This window comes from Limanda limanda, chromosome 5 (genome assembly GCF_963576545.1).
Source record: "Limanda limanda chromosome 5, fLimLim1.1, whole genome shotgun sequence".
Lineage (NCBI taxonomy): Eukaryota > Metazoa > Chordata > Actinopteri > Pleuronectiformes > Pleuronectidae > Limanda > Limanda limanda.
In genome coordinates, this window is record NC_083640.1 from 26,897,315 (window position 1) to 26,923,808 (window position 26,494).

A 26,494-nucleotide genomic window follows, 5' to 3' on the forward strand; every position below is an offset into this window, starting at 1 on the left:
GGTAGATAAGTGCAAGTAAGTACAAAAGCAATGATATGCAAATCCCACCAGATAAAGATCTGACATCTGACATTCCTCCTTTCTTTCAAGGACAAGAACAAACATCCTTCCCGGGTTGATGTTCAAAAGTGATTTCTCTTTGCTTTCTCTTCAAGGCCATATCAAAATCAAGCGAAACTGCAGCACTTGTGGCCTTTAGCTGCTGGATCACAGCGGCTGTGAATATCTCACTGTGCCCAAACTTGATTGTACAGAATTTGACTGGAGGAATTGATTATTTCACTACTAATAAGTCTGACGCTGCTTCTGATGGGATTATATCAGCCCGCTGTGCTACCACAGCATGCTCCAGACTTAATGAAAGACACGGTTGTATTTGAGCTCCAATCTGTGAAGAGTTGCAATATCAACACTGGGACAGTTTGGGTGAGCCGTCGTATATCCTCACAATACTTCTGCTTCAACCATCAAGACAAGAGCTTAGTCTAAAGACACCTCCTTCATCCTCTCATGCTAAAGTGGCGGCACACTGGACCCTACAGGGACTCACTTGCCCTGTTCAGACCTCCACATCCGTCCTGAGAGATCCAATCACAAGTTTGTTCACACCCGGAATTTATTGTATGAATATGCACAGCTGGGAGCGGCTCTGGTTCAGGGGGTTGAGCGGGTCATTCTCTAACTAGAAGGTCGGCGGTCCGGTGCCAGTCTTCTCCATTCAGTCCCATAGAAATAGTCCTGCACATAGTTGCTATGTATAGATTTGTATAAATGGGTGAATGGAAAAAACTATACTGTGGTCATCAAGACCAGAAAAGTGCTGTATAAATACAGACCATTCAGCTGTGAAGAAAGATTTGACCGATTTAAGAGAATCAAGTATCAATCATTTTGTTTCGGTCATTGATACTATTGTGGCGGAGGCAACAAATCGATGTATGGACACTAAGAAGTACAGAAATACATTAGAGTCAGAGGACGTCAGCTAAGTAGTCGGTGCTTCATATATGGCCCAGGGTGCATTGGTGTTCATTAAGTGAAAAGAATATGGCCACATGCGTCCCAGACCTGTACTTAGTGCTGACCACTTGTGATTGGATCACTCAGGGCAGATGATAGTAACAGGTCTGAATGGGGTCACTGTTGCAAAGTGTTATTATGACGGGACAGGCTGGGGCTACCTGGTCGAAATGTTAATGTAAATAGAACAAAATAAGTCATTCAAATAAAAGCAAAACAAGACTTACAATTAAAATTGTTTGCTATATAGTGATAGCAAACACAAACACACACTCTACAGTCACTTTTCACTTAGTCATCACACCATCTCTTGCTCAGCCGTAATTATGGAAAGCAGCAACAAACCCAATGGTATACATTAGATACTACATTCATAATCCTTAAGGTTTTCCATACTCACAGGCGATGCGGGCAGTAGCCTTGCGGCTCTTGGAGGTGCCGAGGTGGCTCCAGGCCACACACAGACACCAGTAGTCCTCGGGGCCATGGAAATCTTCAACCTGCTGACGGGTCACGTTGATCATCACCTCGCGCACCTTCAGCCCTGGGACAACAGAAAACAAAAGACACTTAGCAAATTTATGAAAACAAATATGTTTAAAAATTTAATTTGTTAATACATTTCTCTTTTTCTTTTTTTGAGTGTGCCTCCCATCCACAATTCCCACTGGTAGCAGAAAGCCGAGCCGAGCCAATGCATTAGCAGCTATCAATGAGTAATGGAAGAACAAAGTCTTGCAAAAACGGTTGGTTCTAAAAAAACTCTGATATCAGGAGACGCCTATACATTGTGATTAATCCGCCTAAAGGCCTTTTTCTTTTTTTTTGCTTTTACAATATTGTGGTTATATCATAATAATAAGAATTGTTATTCTCTTTTGGTTTACTACTAATTGAATGGTAATTATAATTATTATTACTGTAACTTTATTTGATTGTTATAATTTTATATAATTGATTGCTTTGGTATGTCTTTGAATGTCTTTCAACACAACTTAGATATATTTGAGTAACACTAGCATCGAGTTATTCATCTTGATGAATGTCTGAACCAATTTTCATGGAATATTATGAAATTATTCATTAGCTGCCAAGACATTTTCATGAAAGCCACAAATGTCAACCTCATGAAGGTGCTAGAGGAAAGCTCATCACCAAAGTCAGTAGGTATGAACTTCTGGGAATCACTTGTCTCTAAATAAACTGTTAAAGTATTTTGGTAAGAGGATCCTTCATGAAGCACTACTAAATTAGAATCCAACCTCTTGGAACCAAGGCTATCTGTTATAAATGTCATGGTAATCTAGACGATATAAATGTTAGTGAAACAGCTAGGAACAAAAGTCAACAAGCTTCATGGCCATGAATGTCACTTTCAGCAATTTAATGCTTGTCTAGACATCACCCTGTTGACCAAAGTGATGGACACACCACCGTAGACCTATGACGTGATTCAGGGCTAAAATCCTGTATAGGGGTCTTGGGATAGAATGGCTTTTTAATTGTACTAGTACCTGTCAGCTGAGTCTAGTCAGATTTACAACCAGGCATTGGCTTTCTGTCCTAGTGTACATGCAGCACAATAGGAGGGAATACGCTAACTAGAAAGCCCTGCATTCTAAGCAATGATCCTTAAAGAGTCCTTAATCAATACTTCAATACATCTACAGGCTCGGTGCTGTGATCAATGAGTTTTACAGGATTAGTTATGCGTTAGTTCTTAGGAAAGGCTGACACACTTCCTAAATCAGTGCATTCTCCCCCTCTAGGCTGAGTTCTGAGAGCATCGCTAAGGAAACACAAAAACACAGTCCCCGGGGGCCTCTACTGTATGGTTTGAGAGCTTAGTGCAGCTAACAAGAGGAAAGCTAAATCAGCTGAAGCAGAATTAGCATTAATAATTTGGACTACACTTAACTGCTTCAAACAGCATATGTAGGCTCGCCATGCAAGCGATACCAGGACAATATTGCGTATTATGTAACACAGAAGGCATGCAGCAAAGGCACAACGCTCTTATTATACTGAATGCATTAAAGAAGAAGGGAAATGCACTATTTCAAAATCCTCTTAGGCAACACGCCACAAGCCCCCAGTTGGATGTATTCGTCACCCTGTCATAGGGCCTCAGATGAGTATACAGAACCCATATTTAATCTGAGTCATCGGCTTAGGGCCTGTCACATGTGTTTTCTCACTGCTGCACAGAGCCTTTTGCAGCCCGCCGGCCATATACCCACAGCTGGATTGAAACCAAAGGATGTGCAATGTGCTTGCGACTGCAAAAGACCAATACCCACACACCTCCCTCACAAGACCCTTCACCCCGGATTGTTGTGGCTTCTGTGCCTCCTCTGGTAAATAACTCTTAAATCAGACATGCTCTTACTAAAGTCAAACAGCCTCATACTGTGGCTGCACAGCTTGCGAAGCACTGAGCAGACTTCCAAATGAATACCAATTAAACTGTGTGAATGGCAGCTGGGCTATGGCAATGGATCCATGCTGCTGTTCGTGTTAAAATTAAGAAATGGAGAACATTTCGGGACGGGCGGTCTCCACTGTTCTGTGTTTGAATGACAACAACAGGAAAGTAGGCTTATTTGTATTTGTCACGCCAAACACGGTAGATACAAAATATTCAATGATATGAATTTGGGGGTTTATGTCAACATGGTGAATGGCGATGTATTCAATGACCGGGATTGTTTAAATCGTGATTGACAGGCCTGACCAAACAAGGCCACATTTAAGAGGAGTGGTAAACAAAGCTGTAGCTCTATGGTTGGTGTGTCCTAGTCCCAGGCCCTGTAGAGAGCGAGACATGAGCATAATTCATAACTTTTCGAGCAGCAGCAGAGAGCTGGCAAGTGACAGTTTGTGCGGGAAAAGAGACAGCAGAGTAAATAATGACTAATGACTTTCCATGATGCCCTCAAAAAGTGTGAGGCTGTGGTTTACAGAGGAGGAGAGACGACGGACAAACTGATGGCGGAGAAAGTGAGAGGAAGAAAAAAGGCAGTTGTAAGCTTTTTCAAACAGTGCAACACATTTCTCGGAGTCCAAACCGGCAGTGACAGGTGGTTTGCCGGAGAGACGGAGACAAGTGGTGCCACTGTGTCATCTGTCAGCCCTATTTGTTTATAGGCAGAATACTGTTGACAGGGCTCATTAGAGTAGAGCACTTGATCTGCTCTCCTCCCCAATCCCCTCCTCACTCCTCACAGTTTCCTGAGTCACTTAAATAGAGAAATTCATCCAAAACTGCAGATTCACTCAGAGAAAGACTGGTACAATGGCGGGTATAAGCTTTGGTGGTATTGAGATCCGCTGAGGAAACGAGTGTTGCTGCTGGAGCTTTGACGAAGTGTCTCTTATTATGGATTAAGAAGAAAACGTCGCCTCAAGCTGTGTTCATACCAAACAGGAAGGGAAATGTCATGTCGTGATCTTCATGTGAGTGAACACAATCCGTGAATCTGCCTGTTTTCCTGCAGAAAAGAGGAGAGGAGGACTATTGGCTGAAGTGACTACAATATCTGCGCTGTAACTGCTGTGGATACACCGGAGGAGCCAGCATCCTTTTGTGTGTCCAAAAGAACATCCAGAAGTGCACACAGCTAGGAGAATCCCTTCTCTATGACCTGTCTTGGCAATGGGTTTCATTCTCAACGCCTGTGGCTTTTGTGACATTGCATCATGCGACTTTTTCACTTGAGTTCAAATAGTTCACCTCAAGCGAGTGAAGCCTAATGACAAGAATTCCGTCTGTGCGTCTATTACATCATGTTTTTGAATTGACTTTGTAGGTAATCTCAGCACATAAAATATTTGCTTTACCTTTAGGTGTGAACCTTACCATCAAATCCATAATGTTCATATCATAGGTTTTAGCTTCATGGGTCCGAGTTCAGGTGAAAACCTTTCTCTCATATCCTCTGTCTCTGTCTCTCTCTCTGCACATATTTTCTCGTTCTCTTCTCTTAACTACCCAATAAAGGTAAAATGGGAATAGGCCGCAGTCCCATAGATCAATATTCTTTTCAGAAAATGGCAATATCTGCCCAATGCACTGACAGACCCAAAATACTGCTCCACTGGCTCTGAAGATAAGTGGAAAGGGAGCTCAGAATTTGCTAACCTCACTTGAGAGGACCTGCCCTCATTTTAAGGGCAGACATTCTATTTAAATATCTGTGTTGACGTCATTACTGTCTAAGGGCCGCACTAAACCTTGAACTCTCTGTTGCATCTTGGCTTTTTAGTAACATCAGTGAATCCTTATCAGTACTGTCATTCGATTGGTGCAATATCTGTGTGTGGTTGGGCGCTAAAATTATTCATTGCATCCCTCAAAGGTCCAGTGTGTACGATTTAGGTGAAAGGGATCTATTGACATACATTTTATATAAAATAATCCTAGTGATGTTTTCATAAAGTGCTGTTTTATTTAACCTAGAATGGGTCTTTTATATTGAAATATTTACATCAGGTGGGGTCCTTTCTATGGAGGCCGCCATGTAACCACAGGTTCTCTTTCATGTTTTTTTTTTACGTTCGAAGCAGTGGTTGACATTATATTAAAATTTTATTGAATTTGTTTTATGGACTCAACCCCCCATTTATTGAAATAAATGTATTTTCTACTTTTATGATTTTCAGAATATTAAAGGCCCACATGAATAACCAATATACCAGTCACCCATCACAGGAATGTACCTTTTGCTGGTGGCCATTCGTCATCCAGACAAACAGATAATCTGGCTAACTAGCTGGCTCTGTGGCTTAAACTAGCCGATACTGCTGATTAACCAGCCAGCTAGCTAATTGAGCGAGGCTGCACGTGCTGCTCACAGTACAGCAAACGGAGTGAAAATGACCCTGTCCACCGGGTGTCCTTCTCACACCACTGAGCACTTCTTCACAGCTGACATATTGACTTGTCAGAGTAGGACGAAAGCACAAGTGACTCAGTTCTGACAGGAAGTCATGTCAATGTGACAACGAGCCAACAGCACCACGACCCTGAAACTGAAGCAGCTAAATGGAATTCAGCCATCGGTCATTTAGACATAACATCATTGTTTTCCTATTGACACAGATCAAAACATCTTCTGTGGAAGAAGTCCCTTTAAACCTTAGACTCAGTGGAACGATCCACTGAACTACTGTACATGACCCATATTTTAACTTGAGACTGTTTGCCTATATTTATCTACTATTTATTTGATATTTACTGTAGTAGATAGATTAATATATGTATTGTTAGCAGCTTAAATCCTAATTTTCCGATATAATTGCCTTCAAAATAGCATAAAAGGGACTCTTACACAATACCACCGAATTTCTCTCACACACTAACACACACTTGGTAGTAGCAGACACACATACGCACACACACAGACACACAGTGTAAGACTTGCAAAACTTTCGTTCAACATCTGGGATGTGGAGACATTACACTTCCATGGGTTGTCTCTCATAACAGAGTGTTGTCAGCGCTGTCAGCCGAACACTCATTGGACAGCAGGCTAGGAGAATTTTGTGTTTGCATAGCTCAAAGGTACTTTAGCCGACTTTACTGACAGTAGGCCGAGGGGATCCCAGAGGACAACAGATATCAACCACGCCACCTTGGCTTGTGCTGTCAACGGCTTTTGGAGTTAGGTCACTGTGGGGAAAGACGTGCTTTGTGAAACCTGCCATGCTTCTGTATAGCTCAATGTAAAAAGAAGCAGCTAAAAGAGAAAGTGTATGGATTTAACAGTGATATGAGTTGACTCAGGGTCCCATAGACCAATTCATACATATTTATATATATATAATTGAAGAAATCTCAGTGTTTATAGAAACAGTGACTTGGCTTTAAATTTTTATGTCATCTACCAACTAATTCCACCATCCCCTGTCTGACAGTGGAATTGAAATCTTGCAAATCTTTCATCTAACCAGCTTCATCTTTTAGGTGACTAGTGAAAATGGCCAAAGAAAGTACAGTTCAGAGTTTGGTGTGATTTGGCCTTGCAATATGTTCAATAATAATAAAAATGTAATAAACAGAGGCCCAGCGCTCTGTAGGAGTCAGTGGGGTGGGCAGCGTGCCTTCAGTCTGTAGACAGAGTTGAACATATCTTGTTTTATATCCTAGGATGAACTACAGCAGTGATCGGTAACTGGGTCAAACCGAGAGTGATCATTTGCTGCAACATCACTGTGATGGTTTATAATATTTTTATGTCACCATATCTGACTGAGACACACACACATAGCACGGGCGCTGATCTCCATCATGGAAACAACATTCATTGTATCAATCTCTGTTTAAGAATTTGGAAAATAACAACATTCTAAAAGCACAACATTATTTTTGTTGCTGTAATACTGTATGTTAACGTGAATAACAGAGATTTCCTTTTGCAAGTTGTGACCTTTTGTCTGAAGATGGTGTAGATTGTTTAACAGACCTAGCCCTGCACTAGTTGTTGTTAATTTCCATAATTTGACGATTCTCATTTCTTTCAATTCTTTAATTTGTGCCTAGATCGTCAATTTCATCAGACTGTTGATGCTGGGTCTAATTATGCCGTTGATCTATTATGTTTATTTATGTGCAGCAGGCATGAAATACCCGTGGGCCCTAACACACATATTATTGTCATACTCCTGGTAGCTCTCATTGTCTTTTCATGATACGGTCTTTGTACAAGATTGCTGTTTGGGTGTTGTTCGGTGAGCCTCATCGTGGACCATCCACTTGATCCAACAGATCCTCTGAGTTCTAATGTCACAAGCTGTGCACTGATGCAAAAATCTAAAATGCACATTATACTTGCAATAGCTTCCTAGGTTTTGTTTATGTTGTGTTAATATTCAGGCCCTCAGGGTTGAGAATGTTTGAAAAAAATTGCCCACGATCATCTAGCATAAATCCCCACAGACGCTGTTATTAGATTGTGACCGAACATTTCTATTTTAACCTGCACACTTTTTCTTACACTTATGGTAGTCTTATTTAACCTTGAATTTACTCAGTGTTGATATTCCTCCAGAAAGTTACTTGAATTCACTTTGGTTTCCCTTTATTTTGTTGTTGGACAGCTTAATTTAGATTGTTACATTCCTTTTACTTTAATGGACCAAGCTCTTTCAATAATAGAGCGATACGGGTAAAAGGCAGATTAGCAGTTCAGGGTGGAATATTTTTTGTTGTGGAATAATGTCTTGCAGTGCATACTTTCTTTTTTGGCCGATTTGTTTGTATTTAAGAGAAGATTATTAACCAACTGTTGAAAGTTTATAAAATTATAATTTTGATAAATTCATTAAGTAATAATTGTTCAATAATCAAAAAAAGCGTCAGATTAATCGATTAAAAATAATAATCAATAGGTGCAGCCCTAGTGATCATGTACAGTAGTCAGATGGAAGTTGGATTGCATTCTGTAGCAGCCAAGATAAAAAAAACAGACAGACCTTTCACGTCGCCCAGCAACACCCATTCTGTTTGTTTATGTTAAATGGGCTCTTATCAGCATGTTTCTCTGATAAACACTTTGTGTCATCTCCTTTTCAATGCTTTTCAGGAGGAGCAGTGCAGATCCCATTAGTGATTCATTCAACACTCAACGGACAGGTGCTCTTATCTGCACTGGTTGTAGTGGTCGGCTGCAGTGTGTCTGCATGCTAATGAAGCTTATCTCGCCCAAATCACATCCACTTAATTTAGAGAAGAGTTTAACATGCCGCAACTGGTAACATTACATGTGTTTGTACAGATATTGTCAGATGAGGAATGTACAGTAGTATGTACTGTATGCACAGTACACAGTACTTATACACTTTACAGTACTCTGCATATTGTCTTAATTCAGACTCTGTTTGATCAGACTGGACCTGAGACATTAATGCACACACTTAACAGATTAACTGAGGGTTTCTTTAACCTTCAGTTCTAATAAAGTTAACTAAAAACAACAACCATTGACAAAAACAAGGAGAGGCAGTGTAATTATGCAAAATTCCACTATGAATGGTAGAAAACAAAATGGACCTACAGATGGCTGAAAAAAGCAGGCAATATGGTCTGTACCGGAGCCAAGTTTAGTTTTAAATCACAGAATATCAGGCTGCAGTTAAACACGACATGGACGATGCTACTCCAGTGATATTCAAACAAGCTCACTACCACAACAGTTCTGTAACAGATCATATCATGGAAGTTCTCAAACTGCGCACGAGCCGAGCAAAAGTTCTGACGTGCCACAAATACATTTAATCAGAAATGGATCAGGCAGGAATTTGTCTTGGTTTTAACATAAGTCAGAGGTTGAGCAATTTGAGGTCAAAATTTGGCCTAATTCATACAGTCTTTCGAGGTGTCTCCCACCTGCTAACCCGATAAGTGTGTTAAACTTGTATTTCGTTGTATTGTTTAAATGTATAGGGTTCTGTTTACAATCTACTATACCAATGAAATAAATAACAGAAAAATAGGAAAATCCACTCTGATTGGGAGTGATTGAAACGCCACACTCGGGTGAACATGCTAATTTGCCCATACAGCAGCAGCAACATCAAGGACTGGGAAAAAACAGTAAGGCAAACTCGTTGACTGGTAATTGGAAAGCAATCAATTGCTGTTTTTAAAAACCTGTGTATATCCACAAACGTTGGTATAAAAGGTCCTGATGTGATATTAGAAAATGAGAAAAATTTGGAAGAAACACAAACGCGAGCATGATTATTAAAACAACAAAACATTAAACTGTGCCATGTTTGCACCGCAGAGGAACATTTTACCTGGATCTTTCCATTATTAATTCAGTATTTTCAGTGTATAGCCTCAATCATACTCCACAAAGAAAGGCTGTGCCGTGTTTTTAAAATCAAAAGGTATGATAGTGTCACTCTATTTAATAACCTCAGTTTTCCTCCCATTCACAGATACAGGTTTTTGTTCTGCAGGGAAAGTGTTTACTGGGAGCCGGTTCCTCATGCTTTAGAGAGTGGGATTTGTTTTCTCAGACACTATATTCATTTAAGAATCTGCTTGTGAATCTAAAGAAAAAAAAAACATCCATGTTAATACAGCATCTCCATTTTTACCTTCTGTACTTCATGGGTGGAAAACATCCCTCTGCTGACAGGCCTATTGGACAAAGACTAATAATAACCAATTACAGCTTTAACTGTCTGGCCCATGTGCCTCATACATGCTATGAGAGCCACAGCAGAATTCCTTAAGTAAAACTGAGGACACTACACTTTAGATCTGAGAACAGCATTAGCACATTAGCGTCATCCTCCATCAGGGTCTCGTTACATCTGCTCCAGCTCGTCAACCAGGGCTTGTTTCCACACCAGGATGTAATGGGGACAGAAGATTCCTGCAGCTCCTGTCTCCTCGCTGCTCAGTAACCGGAGCACTTAGAGTACAGAGGCTTTGTTCAAAATGAATCCCCAAATTAGCTACCATTTCACTCTGCCCACATTCATATTGCATCCCAGCAAAACGTTTGCACACGTACACACAGACACACACAGAGAAATATGCTGCATGTGCATGGAGTCACTGGGTTCTTTTTCACCTTCATCTTTTGGGAGAAAGGATATTTGATAGCTGGACATTTTTTTGATTCCTTCCAGAAAAGAGGAACTTTTATCTCCCAACTCCATTAGGCCCTGTGCCCACTTCTCAGCTCTGTAACCAGAGAAGTCCCAACCCGCAGTCATGTCTGCTTCAAATGATACCCAATTTCAAGCCTGCAAAAATGTGAAATCAAGCCTGACAAACCCAAAACAAGGCAATAACAACTGACACATCTTGCAGTGTTATGAGATGCATGAAAACAAAGGAGGCTCTATGCAGCTATGGCAGAAAACAGCGGCAATTAAAACTACAGTGGCTCGTAAACAAGGACAAGTTGTTTTGTTTTTCTCTATGTGTTTCTAAATGGGGAGCTAAATGCAGATTGATGCATCAAGTCGACCCACTCAAGTGAAAACTCATTACTAACTTTAGTATTTTGTCTATAACTAAATTGGGCTGTGGTGTGTGCATGGAGCAGGGGACGGGTGGTGGTGTTGTAGTTTCTGCTTCACGTAGCATCTCTAAAATGTGTTTTACTGCACCATATTGAGCACATTCATTCTAATCATTAGCTCTACACTCCTTTGTGTTTTAGAGCAGAATTTGTCTAAATTACATCTGAATCTGCTTAATTTTTCCACACAAGTACAGGTCATTCTGTTTCGATACTGTGGTGGAGCTCGGCCAAATGAACGGAGAGGAAAACATTAAACCTATGGGTGTGGGGCACTGGGGCTATTATTTTGAGTTGATGGCGTCATGAATAACTGGACTGACAGCTGTGCCAGGGTTGTGTCTCGTCACGGATTCTGTTTGTGACTTTCACAGACAGAATGTTGAGGTGCAGCCTGGTATTAGTGTATGTAGTGCTCCGCAGGTTAAGGACATAGGCATCACTTGGACTTTTAATGTGACACATGAGGTAAATTTAAAACAATGACCTTAGTGAACTAGCAGGATCATAAATCAAAGACTATCTCTGATGAATGACGGAACAACGCCATGTGAACCTTTGGATAAAAGTAAAATAACTTTCTGAATAGTACAGGTAGTCAGTGTCTTAACTGGTGCAGTAATAGGACCCTTTTCTCTATTTTAGTTAAGTATCTGACCCCAGAATTTTGAACTAGTGTTTGCTTTCTTATAGACTTTATGGGGCATTCAATATAAAGGGAATGACAGTTGTCTAAACAGCAAGTAATACATATTACAAACTACTGCTCCATCGAAAAGAGTTGATGCACTACAGGCTTTTGATTCAAATGCCAACATGAAGTCCCAACCAGATATGTCCAACTACGAGGAGGCCAAAGGACTGATCAAGAATATACTGACAGGATCCTGTAAGAATAGCTAGAAGACGTTGCTACTGAGAAAGATCGACAACCTTGTTGGCTAGCGGGTGAATGGTTGGTTGGTTGGTTGGTGGTTGGATGGATGGACAGTGAACCTCTGGGGCTCACTGGTACCTCAATGGTTAAGCAATCACAAATATAACCTTAACACCCGAGCTTCCGTTCAAGCCAGGGACCTTTGTTCTATATCACATTCTTCTCTCTCTCCCTCTCCCCCTTCCTGTGTATATCTACCCAGCCAACCATTGAATAAAATCAAATGTGAACCTTCCAGTCCTGAGTTACTGAATTGCTGAAATCATGCAATACTGAGCAGCTCCTGGAGTCATACCACATCCTCAATTTCATGAGTAAGAGTCACAGCCCCTTCCCAAGGGTCAAAATTGTACAAAAAAAAAATCCACTAGTGCTTGCATCGATAATCCTGCGACAGCTAAGGTATAAAAGCCGAATCCGCTGGCTCATCAACCGCAACAAAGGGCCCCTTTGTCTCCAGTAATAAAAGAAAAAAAACAAACAATAATAATCATAAAACCTTTACAGCCCACTCCTCAACTCTGGCCGCAAACAGGTGGTATGGCTAAATAAAATCATCTCCAGGAAAAGAGAACCATCTTTTTCACACCAACAGTCTATAGTGGTATGAGAGTGTGTGTATGTGTGTGAGTTGTATTGTTTGGGCCACATCCGGTTAACAACCCCATTAACTGGCTCACAAAGCAACCCCGGGGCAGCGATAACATCAATCCCGACTTTAGAGGCCATTACGTTTCAGGCCGAGATATCCGCGCCGTGCTGGAAAAGTGAGGTGAGGGAGTAGCTAGAAGGGCGGTAAGGTGTCAGCACCCGTTTGTCAAGGCCAACCCTCTGTCCACACGGCAACCCCATCCTGACCAGCATGCGGACAGACACATACACACACACACACACACACACTAATAAAGCTCCAACAAGTACCTGTGGGCTGCTTGGCAGGGGAGGACCATTTATCTGCTTTAGTTAGGCCTTCACTCCACACATCTGCTGAACAGAATCCAACAAGGACTCACAACTACAAGTACACTTTCTCTACATATGGCAATATGAACAATGTGAAACACACACTGGAAACACAACCCACTCCCATTAATGCACACTTTTATTATGATGTACAGAGGCGTAGATGCAACACCCAGAGTGTCAGTCAATGTATACACAAAACCAGATGGCTGACAGACACACATAATGAACATTTACTCTCATACAAAGACACACCACACATGGCAATATGCACACACAGATACTTACCATCCACTTTCCTTCACCCACACACCACCCACTCACACAAACACACACACAAGAGATACGGTTTCAGCAGTGTATGAAGGTGAGGGCTTTGTTCACTCGCTGTTCACCGATGATAACATTCACACTCTGCAGATGCTGGAGAGAAAGGTCAATGGACTTCCCCCCCCTACCTCCTCTCCTTCCCCCTGCTCCATGGGTAACTATTGAACTCTGAGATTCTGTAAGGAAACATATTTGTGTGCAACTCGGAGTGCTTAATAGCCAGATTCCTATAAGGGAGACTTAACTGCCTCAATTAAAATCACATAAAGGAGAAAGCGCGACTCCTAACAGCATAAACACGTCTCCTCTTTACAGCAAACAAGGATAAAGAGTTTCCCCCTGATGGAGCCAGGTGGATGCTGTTTTCCTCTCAAACTCCCAGGTTGGAGGCAGTAATCACGATTAGGGAAGTGCCAGGAGAATTGGCACCGATGAGTGACGGCTACCCCCACCATCCTGGACATATGGTTGGGAGAGGACCGTTTTACACCAGGCACCGAGTCAGCTCTCCCAGCGGGCCCCCCCACCCCCCGCTGAGCATCTCCCAGATATGGTGAGACAGGAGGGGTTCCACGACAAACTGTGTTAGGGAGTGCTGAGGGTTTGTTCACAATTTGAAATAGGACACATTTAACTTGAGGGGATGGAGTTGAGAAAAATAAATCTACACTCCATTTACTAATCTCCCAAGGCTGACAAGGAGCTTAACCATGGGATATTCTTGGTGTGCTTTACAGTGAAACAGTACTTTGTGATGGTAGGGTATTTCAAAGGTTGGTTTATTTCCAAGTGCTGTATCTTGATCAGAAATGAAAGCTCCACCTCTGCTTTAAATGCATGGATTCTAATCTAAATTGCATTGACTTGTTTAACACCTTGAACTAGGTGCCTTGCACTAAACAGAAGTCATGAAATAAAATACATAAGCAATACCAAAATGCAAGTACCCAATAATAGATATACATTTATTGTATGCAGCTAACATTCATAAGAACCACTGTATACATATAACTTCTTTGCATTCCAAAAGGATCAGTGGTTGTTTGTGCTTGAAATACTAATAAGCAGATTTCCATTAGAAATGAAATAAAGAACACAGGCAGCTTGTTGCTGTAGTCTTTGTCAATTTTGTGATAGATCGTTTCCTTCATTAAAGTGTTTGGCTGAATTGTCTGTCATTAATGCATTAATGGACATACAGACACGTTTGGCTTCTCGCCTTCAGAGTTTCCTGACAGCCAAAACCACAGTCGTCCCCAGTTGTTTGAACTGTCAGCACAGGCGGCTGGTGCAGAGATAGCCGGGGCTAAACCCAATCTGAGGACCACTTTGGTCCTGAGCCACCGATGGCTGAGACACCCACCTACGCCAGCAGTTAGAAAACTGTTTGTGACACAGCGTAGGGGCAGGAGAGGATAGAGGATATTTGTGAATGCTAGATGATGTGGTGGTTCAGCTGTTTAGTTTCATCATAGATGTAACAATAAGTGCAGCTTTCCAAATTTCCAATAAGCACCGGTCCCTGGTGGTGATGGGCCGCCCATATTTGATTAGAGGGTGTTACCCTTTCAAATATATATAAATGTCATGACATAGACACATCTTAAATTTTGATACATTTAAAAGTCCAAGATAGTTCGAAACTACTCTGTGGTTTTATGAGCCATGTTCAACCAAATGTGAATTTGATTGTTTTTTTCAATACTACATCCAGATTTCATTTGTCAGCATTGTGGCAAATGTCGTTCCAGGTGTATCGGATTCTACTCAGACCCTGGCTGGTCTACCTTATGTTGTCAAAGAGATATTGTTCAATCAAAAAAAAGGAAAGCTCTCTGTGCAGTGTATCACGATAAAGTGTGGTAAAAATGTGCTTCACATTTAATCATTTTGCTTCATCACTGTTCATGTTCAGCCAGCCTGACCAGGCTTTTGACAGGAGACACCAGTAACTGTTGACTCAACCTGACAAATTCTCTATATTCTCCTGCAGATTTTCATTCTTGTGGTCATCATGGGACACTTAAACTCCCCACTGAATGGCAGGCTAATGAAATTCTTTGGCTGCAGCTCCTTATGGCAGAGTGAGGCAGATTCCATTACAGGCTTTACGGACTGACACCCCAAACACGGTTGAGTCAAATCCTAATCCTATATTGGTCGAAGCCTGGGCAATATTCTTTTCATATCGTAGGGCTCACTTCATATTTCTCCCACTGGTATGTCTTAGATACATATCACCAGAGTTATAAGAAGAGTAGAAGCCGTGAAAGATGCTGGAAAAAATTAAACGTCTCTACCTAGGCTTCAGTAGATGGATTTACTTGACTAATAATGTGTCCAAAAGGCCTCTGAGGAAGTGACTGGTATCATATGTGTTACAAATACATGGGAATATGGAAAGGAAGACTTGCATTTAGTAATATCATAATCCAGCACTAGCTACCTGCTCAATACATATGGTGGAGACTTGCATCTAAAACATGGCTATGACTATGGCCAGATTAAGAATCACATGACTGACTCTGGGTTTGCTGTGTGTCAAATACTTTGAAGCAGTTTGATAAAACACAACAATATTTGTGAAAAAGCTTCAGGTGAGCTAACTAAGCTCAAAATTCATTCTATAAATGTACTGGGACCAGACAGGCTGACTGTATTAAGAAAATAGAAAGTTAGGGTTTTAGTCGATATCATAATTTTGATGTTAAACAATTGTCCTATCTTCCTCAAATCACACAATCAACTGATATCAAAAGACTTCTCAATAAACTGGCCAAGCGTTTGTTGACGTCAGCTAAACTGGGTCATAACTAAAACAAGCTACATGAGGGTGGAGTGCCATGTCAATCAGTGTTAACAAATTAAGATTGTATCCACAATACAATCTTAATTCTTAAATCTTAAAATCAACAGCTTAGTTAATTTTAACTGATTTGATTGCTTTAATTTTGCTATGGTGGGTTTGGCAGTTCCTGAAATGAATGGTGAGTGCTTTGACAACAATATGTTTATTAAATTTAATAATAAATTGTTAACCAGTAAAATGAATGTATCAATAATATTGCATATATGTCTTCTGTCAGGTAAACATGTTAAAAGTTGCATTATACAAATTAAGTTGCTGGCCCACTTTATCTGGATGTGGTGAATAGTTTCTGCTGAAATGGGACATTTCTGCTTCGATTTTCACCCAACAAATTTTCTTTATTTCAAACAACAAATTGTAGCATTTTAAGTAAATACCATTAACAGTGTAATGATTTACATTCATATGTCTGACATCCATACATGTAACTCTCATAAACAAGGCCAGGAGTGTATTGCAAAAAAAAGATTATATTAATAATTTGTGATCATTTGCCCCTTAAAAAAACATGCTGGTTATTTAATTATTAGTTCTACATTTATTTCATTCATATATTCATCGTCATCTAATTTTCATGTTTGTTCTCTCCAAGTGCAGTACCTTACAAATTCACCATTATGAAAGCAATCCACCAAGGTACTGGCTCAAAACGTTTCAAAAGGAATATCACTCTGGATTATTGCATATTAGACTCAAAACACACCAATGATTAATTATGAGACCAAGTACAACACAGCTGAACCTGGTGCAGCAGGTTTGATTTGGACCAGACCTGAATGGACTTGCACCACGTGCTTTAGACCTTGTGGCTCGATAGTTGAAATAGAGCCTAAAATATCAGTATCAATCAGTATCAGCCTCAGAATTCAAAACTGACATAAGGTGAATCTGGGGCTATGAGGGCTGTTGTGGGCTTTGCATGTTTCTCAACCCTTCCTGGTCAGTTTAACATACAGTACATTCAGTTGGCTTTTTATACATGCAAATAAAATAAACGCATTTTGTGTTCTGAGACAGGCGTTTCTGTTATTTAGTCTATTCTCACTGAGATAACTTAGGGGGTGGAGGGTTTATAAAAACACCAGCGAGTGTAAAACAATACTGTGCACAGTGCAATTCAACAGCTCCACAAACTTCAGCCTCCAAAAATGACCATAAAATTGATCAACGGGTCTCTAAAACACTGAACATCATAAACTTCATGAAGGTGGTATTCATTGCAGGACTGTCGTATTAGACTGCATTACTTTTTGCTGGGTGTTTGTAATAAACTGGCTGTGTGTGCTTTGCAGAGATTTTATAATCTTCAATGGCATACTCAAACTGGGAGCAGCAGCACTAGACCTTCATTGGGATTTATCGGTCGATGCATTTTCTACCAAAATGCATGGACGTTCTACACAGAAGCCTGCATAAAACCTCCTGTGGAAATTTCTACCTAATTTCCCCATTTCTGGTCAGCTTTTGTAATTCAATACATCTTTGTTAGCATTCAAATTATGGATGAAATCTTTTTTTATTCTACACACACAATGTAATTTAATGGAGAATTCATCAGGATATTCTCATAATTATATTGAATGAGGGCTGTGCATATTGCTCCTGAGAGTAAAGGAAATTAACTTATATAATATTCCCGTCCTTTACAAATCCCTTTTGAGATATCCCTCTGCTGTGTTCAACTGATGTATTATTTGTAACTGATCTGATGGGAATTCTGTCACAGCGAGTCCAACAAAAGCTTTTTCTGAGTTTCACCCAGTTGTCTACAGTAAAGTGTATGTACCAACACTAGCGATAACAAATCAGTTCTGTCTTAAAGGAAAAACCCACTTTCCAATCCTCTTACACTGTTATTATTCATCAGTCTCTGATGCTGTTGACTGCATTCCAGGGGTTGTTTGTGATAAAGTGTCTGTTGCATCCACATTTCCCCTCAGCCCGCCTCATCTAGGACTTCTTCACTTCAACATTTCCCAGAATGCCTTTCAACAACAGGGGTGTACGCTCGTTGCTTTTAGTCTCAACAGGGTTTGTGAGCAGATAAATTGTTGTTGTGTATAGTTTTTCATGAGCTGGCCACTCTGTAAACACCAGGGTGTGTCTGCAGCCAGGCCCCTCGCTCAAAATGCCAATTGCCCTGTGGCTGCATTGCATTATGGTCCAGTGATGCTACTGTGGGTAGTGGAGGAGGAATCTCTTTTTCTTCTACGATGGATTTTTTCCCCATTTGAATGTTGATACCTAGGCTGAAGGCAGGGGGAGATTCACACTAAACCTGAAGGTTACAATCTCACAAACAAAATGTCCAAGGTGGGTATGTCCTTTAATTTCTGATCACATTTAGATGATGCTTGCTAAAATTTCATCTGCAAAGAGCTGCATAGTTAGTTATATTATATATATTTATATATAGAGAGATGGAACTAGAATAATCTATAAAAAATGCAATCAATATTCATGCACACACTATGCAGTAGTGCCAATCCTCGGGTGTTGTACAGCACACAGTGCAGATAAACACTGTCGTCCCCTTAGCATCTGCTGCCGGAGAACTCAAGGGCATTGCCCGCTTTATCAGCGTCCAGCGATTCATCAGGATAGTTGGTAAATAAGAGATGCTATCAGGTGCTCCTGGTGGCATTGAGGGCCCGTGTCCTAATCAATAACATTACAATTCTTCACTGATCTCCTCCTCTGATTAGCCAGACTAATCCAATACACAATGTAGCTGTCTTGACTGAGCCGGGACAAAGCCCTCCCGTTAAGACCGCCCTTATCTGTGGTTTTGCATTTACTGCTGATATAAGGCGGGCCTATATGCCAGGAGCTACAGCGAGGACATCCTCTGGCTCCTCTAATTGCTAATCCACATGGGCCGGGAGATAGCGATGAGATTTCACTTGGCCTGGCAGCGCCACAGGCAGCTAAGTGCGCCTTATTGAAGCAGGAGGTAACCAGTCGGTGCACAGGGGACAGAGTAAGTTGAGGTAAAATGGCTTGTAATTTTTCATCTCCCTTAAATGGCAATGGGAGATAGCGGAGTGGCTAAGTAAGAGGAGATGGGGCAGGTGGGCTGTCACTCAGCCTGTAAAGAACAGCCATGGCAGCCGGCACTTAAGCGATGTGGGAACACTGATGAACAAGCTGAGCCTAATTTGAGTTAATGAATATGAAATATGCATCAAACTTCCCTTTCAAAATGATCTGCGATGAGCATAGCTGATGGAGGAGGAAATGAAGCTGCATTAACTAGTCAATGTTTAGCTCCTGAACGCTGATTAAACCAACGATGTGGTTCTAAAATTGTCGAGTTACACACATTAGTCCATGGAGGTCTGAATTACACGGTCCACTCCGTCGTTGGGGGAGATAAATGCAAGGTAGCAGATAAGTCTTTCAAGAAAAGAATGTACATCATCAGAATAATCTAAAAGACGCGTTCGCCACATACAAAATACGAAGGGTCTTTGAATTATTCATGGTTACCATGGTAACATAAGGGTCACCTGAAGCCACCGTAAGGACCTCACCTCAAATGAGCTTAAATCTTAAATCACATAGAGCTCTTCTGACAGGTAATGTTAGTGGGGAACACTGAATATTTTAAGAACAATGCAATTAGGATAATTCCAGTGAATTAAACCGGAATATGATTAAAGCCCCTGTGAGCATTGTGATGATAGCACCACCAATGAGAGCCGCTGAATGGATGCTCTGTAGATAATAACACCTGCCATGAATTGTCTGTCGAAGCTGTTGATTATTCAGGTGCTTGTGGTTTGTTGGTTCATGTTTTCTCTTATCTATATTTTTACTGTCCATCACCCGTCTCTGCTTGGTTTATTTTGTTGTTTGGACATTTTAAAATGAGATTGGATGAATTACAGACAGCAGTTTTATGATGCTAAAACCAAAACAGCAAAAAATGAAGTCGATTGACAAAACGGGAGTGGACACTGGATCTTAGGGACTGGTGCCTCCACCTGGGGTATCTTCAGAAGTTGTACAAAGGCAACTGGACTTGCTTGTGTCTTTTCAAGTTTTTTTGTTCCTCTCATGCGAAAGAACTGAAGCAAGACGTCTATGTACACAAATTCTGAACCACTGTAAATATATGCTGTGTAAAAAATGTACAGATTGAAATAATTCCTCTGAAGTCTTTTCAAAAACCTCTGGGGACCCTCAAACTTTATGGGGCACATCTAACGGGCAATACATATTAGTGAGGGAGATTGCAATCCAGTGAAATAAACTTGAACTAGACTTTAACTAGTGGCCTGATGGTGATGTCACGATTGGTGTACTCGAGTCCATCTATACATCACTGGCTCACAGTGAATATTTAATCCACATGAAGCCAACACATTTTAGGGGGTCATTGGACCTATTCCACTCATGAAAGATACAAAGTGTTTACCTGACTGACTACAAATATTGTATTTGAACACAAAACACTGCATTAACGATTGTGTTTCTTCATTGTATTAGTCCCGCCCTCCTCCCCGGAGGTTTGCACCCCAGCACCTGTCACTCATCTTGGTGAGTTGTATATCTTAAAACAGCATCCAGCCTGAGGTCTTAGTAACAGGCAGTTGTTGCTGTGGCTTGACAGATTCTGGTGATGGTGATACTTCACCCAGTCATGCCTGTGGTCATTTCATCTCAGAACAAAAGTTCAGGCCTCAGGATTTCTTCTGTCTCCCTGTCCTGTTTCCTGAAAGTGTTTTACATCCTTTTTTTTTTTTTAAAAGACTGATGAAAAGTACTGGCTTTTCTATCAATGCATAAACTATGGTCTATCTTTTCATTCCTACATTCTTTTTAAACAGCTCAGCAGGGATTATTTTAGACCAGCCAGGGTCCCTTTATCACGGTTTGGTGTTTTGTTCTATTCTGCATTGACTTAATTTACATGCACACTAATAATCCAATCATAATTATATTAAAGCTCCTTCATCTAACAATGGCACACATTCAGTCATCATGTGTTATGTTGTTAGAGATGTGCGTTTCTTGCCAAGTTATGTTCAAATATCTAAGGTGAATCTCAGATAATTAGATGCCATTTCCAGACATGCATTTCTTTCCTTTTATGCTTGAAAAAAGTGACTAAATGCACATCTTAATGACAGCGTTGGCACAGAGAGATCAGGTTGAAGGTTGAGGTAAACTGTAAAGCGGTGGAAGCTTTTATGACATTCCTCTGTAGCATGGGAAGAGAAATAATAATAGAGCCATTCCTGATTCTAACAGCTCAGAGTAATGATTTAGTGGATGTTTTGCTGTAAAGGTCACCTAAGTGCACTTTATATGTACAGTTAATGTGTTAGGGAGGACAGATAATCTGCTCTTGTTACCTACATATATTTTAGTCTGTGCACATTTATCTGTCAGAAGACCTAAGGACCGACAAAGGATTATTATTGTTTGAGGCGATCTCGCCATGCCAAACCTGCTTTAACTTTGCTTTGGGACATTTTTGGGGATTCAGGGCTATAAGGGACAAACTATTTCTTTTGATGAACTGAGGGACTGTGTGAACCTGGGGTTCGGGGGAAATATTAATGTATGTGATTTGTTTGAAGTTGAGTGGTTGTGTTTCCTGTCTTTGTTTGCGGGCACCCGTCCAGATGCTACGTATGTATAATTAGGTTTATTGAAAATACAGATTATTAAATGCAACGTTCTGGGTTAATTTTGTTATTATATATATTCTTTCATATGTTGTGGGGCCAGATGACAAAGTTATCGATCCTGTAAAGTATTATTCGTTTATTGTAAGAGGGTCAGTGGGCGGCGCCCAGCGTGACAGATCCATCCGTTCTCCTTTAGAATAGCGTATGTAATGTTTCCATGGTGAATTGTTACATGGTTATCATTGGTTGTGATCTGATTATTTTGTCGATGTGCTTTGTAGGACTGTTTTGCTTGTCATACATAAGAACCAGGGAGAGTGATTTATTTGAAACTAGTGATTGTTTTCAGTGCTTGCAGTCTGGGATGTATACAGAATTATGGGCTTCAAAACATGGTAAAATGTCATTGAATATCAGAGAACTTATTTAAAGAAAAAGAGATTCAGAGATTTGATAATTTCTTCATAATATTATAACCATCCAATGCTTGAAAAAAGGTATGGCCATTTAATCAACTGAATGCCAGGACTCTACAGTGTGAATAAATAAATAAAGTCATTCAACAGAAACGCACAAGTGCTTTTACTTTGAAGAGGGTACAAGAAGTGTTTATGTATATTTATGTTATGACATATTCAACAGAGACACATTGAAAGTGTGGTGAAAGGTAATTTTGACTGTCTTTTCTGATGTGAACCTTGGGGCACAGAAAATAGTTGAGGCCTTGATTCTCTAGAGGAGCAGCTCATGTGACATGAATGCACCGCGCCACTTACGCAGGCAGTGTGGCCCGGGCTTTAGCTAGTGAGCTATGAAACCAGGGCAGACTGAATCATCCAATGTTTGAGGATGTGTTAGGGACCCTGTAGTTTCATGTCATGGTGTTCAGCGGTAATTTCACTCACATGTCTTGTATCAAATTAAAACCACCATGTATTACAAGGTTAAAAAAACGGATGTTCGCTGGAGAGGGCCTTTATTGCTCTGTTCAATGCTAGTTGATGGTCATTGGCACAGAAATAAAGTATCTGTATGAAGTTTGATAACATTAGCCACTTGTGGACATACCAGCCCAAGTGAGCAATCAGAGCAAAATTCCTGTGTACTGAAGAGAGCATGGCTGTGTTTTTTAATGCCCCTGATAATTTATCAATTCAGTTGAGTAAAAAAGCCTGTTTGTAATTTTTTTGTGGTAAAGAGTTTTCATGGTCATTTTTTGATTCTGTATCCAGTTATTTTAAATTCAACTTTGGCAGATGTGATGCAGCACAGGCTTCTGACTTTTGAGTAGCCAACTCTATTTTGTACTTTTCCACTGCACGCAGAACAGCAAAGAATCGAGCTTCCAAATTTCAGGTTGCCATTAGCAAGATCCCAACTATTTCACAGCACAGCAATCACACCATAATTAACTTCCACAAGCAATTAAAGGCTTTTTCCTGTGGAGCAACCTTCAGGAATACAATAAAGAGGGCTTTTCTCACAGCCCCTGATCACAGCATATCTACCCGAAGTGTCTCATTGGATTTGTTGTTTGCCAGAAATTCACTCAAAAAGCCTCTGTCAGGTCCTCTAATCATCATGTTCCCACCTGACAAACACTTATGGGGCTTAATTGGTATGGCATCCTACTGCGCCCCTCACGCTCCAAATCATACTTGTAACACATCTCAGCATTAGCTGAACATGTGCTAGCTGTGGACCTTGTTGAAGGATTATTCACACATTATTTTATGGTTTCTAGTCTAGTCTCACCTGAGGCTCTGAAAAATCTCCTCAGTGATGGTGCAAACATAGACTGACTCAATAATACCCACTCAGTTTAATTTCTGAACATGAAAATTAAACTAAACACTGTAACTTGGCATAAACCTAACCATCAAAAATAACTGCAACAAGGAAGTGTACCTGATAAACCATCTTTAAAATCACAGCACCATTTAGATTTATTGAGACTTTGAAAAAACATTTAATATGACTAATTTAATACTTAATGTGCCAAATAACAGGCCATCGAAGCATGTGAATGGAGATATCCTATCCAGAGGAGACAAGACACAGCTATCACTGGTCTTTGAGCCAAAAAAGAAAATTCTTCCTAAATTTGGTAATCTGGGACAGTTCACTTTGTAATGTGGGACACTTGACACTTTAAAAAAGCCTAAATCACCTTGCTTTATGCATGCCAATATTACCAAATTTCTTAAACGATTATTAATAAATTACAAAGACATTAAAGCTTAATATGAAAATGTATAGTATTCATAAAAGGTAATTGTTAATATTATTTCATATTGACATATACAAGTTATATTTTTTTCATAAAGAAGCCTAGAATACATAAAGAACCTAACTATAATTTAATTTAAAACATTCTACTAAAGGTGTCTAAGTCAGGTAAAGCGAGAACAGAGACCAAAATCTATTTTTATTTACTTTGTCTGTTGTGCATTTCTGTATTAAATGTGTAAGAATAATGATGAAGATCAAAGGCTCAGAGATAATTTGGGACTGCAGATTTTTACTTTTAAAGGTAAGGCTGGCAAAATAAAGTCATTGTCGAAGCATACATTTACTAAAGGTTCCCCAATTAATTTGTTCTGCACCATTCACATTCCTGTCAGTGGCTTTACGGAATCCTACTGAAACACAGGATGTGGCAAACAAAGGCAGAGAAGAAGAAGACTGCTGGCAAGCAAACATTTCGTATTGTGGGTTTTCAGAGTGTTTGATGAAGAAGAAACTGCATTCCACACAATGTGTTTTATGATTCACACTGATTTTAAACATTTTAGTCAGGACCATTTTAAACAAACTTTTGGTCAGTTACATTTGGCAGAATGGCTCAGTTCTGGCACCGCCCTACACTCCCACATACGTTGAAAGCCTGATGTAGGGAGAGCACACCTGCCAAACCGTCAATGAGCTTTCATGGAAAGTGAGGCAGGCCGAGCAGCAGCTCAAAGAACCAGGTACAGATCAGAGCAGGCATCGACAACATGTGGAGATTTTGGGGAGGAGGTGGGCTGCAAAGGGATTTGCAGTGGTAGCATGAAGTGTTGGCAGCTAAAGCAGCTTAAATAGACTCCTAAAAAAAAATCTATTTGTTTATATGGAAATTCTACAGGGCATCTTTTCCAGCCAGTGGAATACCTGACCGAAAGGGAGATTCATCTTACCGGTGTTGAGGTCTTTATACTCATGGGAGAAGTGCTCGTTCTGGTGCACCCATTCTCCGTTGCATTTGAAGAAGATCTGTAAGGCGGGCGCGGCTCGACAGCGCAGCTTGATGGGGTTGCTCTTGACTATGTAGGCGTCCTCCGGCTCCTGGATGAAGTGCGGCAGTGTGCCCTGAGCCGAAGGAAGGGCGTCAGGCTGAGCGTCACCCGCGGCGCCTGCAAAACAACACCAGAGACACTTAATCTTCCCAGTACATCTCTTTTACAACAGCGCTGAAATGAACAACAGGGAGACTGACGGAGACAAAGGCGATCCACGTCCTTTTCACTTAGATACACAATTCAGGGACAAACATTTTCAAGTGTATTTTTCTTTACCAACAGCAATGTAACAGCAACTGCTTCTTAATTTGAACTGATTGTTCGGTGGACCATGTTTTCAAATCCCCATTCATCAGAAACATATTGCAGAATGGCAACATAGACACAAAGTAGAATCCGTGCCCCATTCAAACGAAACTGGTGTCCTCAGAGCAATTTGCAGATGAATGAAATCAGAGCAGACCAAGTGGAGAGAAATTAGGAAATCACTGATTGCCAAAATTGTGGCTGTTGAGTCTGAATACATCTTATCTCAGCCACAAGGCTCAGATTGTGGTCCACACAAAGACAAAAACAAGACAAAACAAAACTACAAAAACAGTCTTTGTGTTGCCGCCAACGTCTCATCGACTTTAAGAACAATTCACAGCAGGTTAACCCTTTTTTTTACAGCCTGGTGAGAACTTGGCCCAGTTCTCTTTTGATGTTCATCGCGGCAGCCAATTGATAAGAGCAGTTTTTGAAACACCAATCTGAGCGATCGTGAGAGCATGACTTTGTTTGAGGGATTTTCTTTTCATTTTACTTTGAAAGTGGGTTTCAGCTCCACATGGTGTCCTGTACTTGCCTCCTCAGAGAAAAGCACACAGAGCTCTGCGGGTCCGGGGCAATAAGGAACAGGATATTTGTGATCCTGTCGTCCCCTGGATCTTTCTCGGAATTACGCCTCAGTCCCATCAGGGCAGCGCCAGCTAAGCTATTCAGTGCCGTAAAAGCCCATGAAAGCTATTATACCCCACCATCAAATCCAATTCTGTTCTCTGAAATCGAATCGGCCGCCTTGCCACCTCTCTCAATCAATGTTGTCCTTGTTAAATGGGTAAATTAATGGGTGCAGGTGTAAATAGAGGCCACACATAAAACAAACAGGGGGGGGGAGTGGATGAATGGGAATAATATGCTGACACTTCCCACTGTGGTAGAGGTCTTTTTCATCCTGTAACCACAGTAACTTGGCCATTAAAACTACCATTATGCCTTGTTTTCTTAGTGTTCAGTACCTGATAATACTACACGGTATGATGCTATTTTAGTATATGTGAAGTCTGTAGGTTGCTTTCACACTTCTCTACATATAACATATTTTAGTGTATATATTGTTATTTGATAATTTTTAAGTCCTTTCTGTTCAA

At 40.6% G+C, this 26,494-nt stretch overlaps 1 protein-coding gene across 1 annotated transcript in view; it reads right to left on the reverse strand.

The window, feature by feature from the left end:
* Positions 1 to 26,494, reverse strand: part of unc5db (unc-5 netrin receptor Db) — a 182,580-nt gene that overhangs the window by 79,898 nt on the left and 76,188 nt on the right. The window contains exons 2-3 of the mRNA XM_061071591.1: positions 24,981 to 25,196; positions 1,421 to 1,564 (exon numbers count right to left, since the gene is read on the reverse strand). Coding sequence (XP_060927574.1) covers positions 1,421 to 1,564; positions 24,981 to 25,196 — 360 coding nt within the window. The remainder of the gene's footprint in view (positions 1 to 1,420; positions 1,565 to 24,980; positions 25,197 to 26,494) is intronic.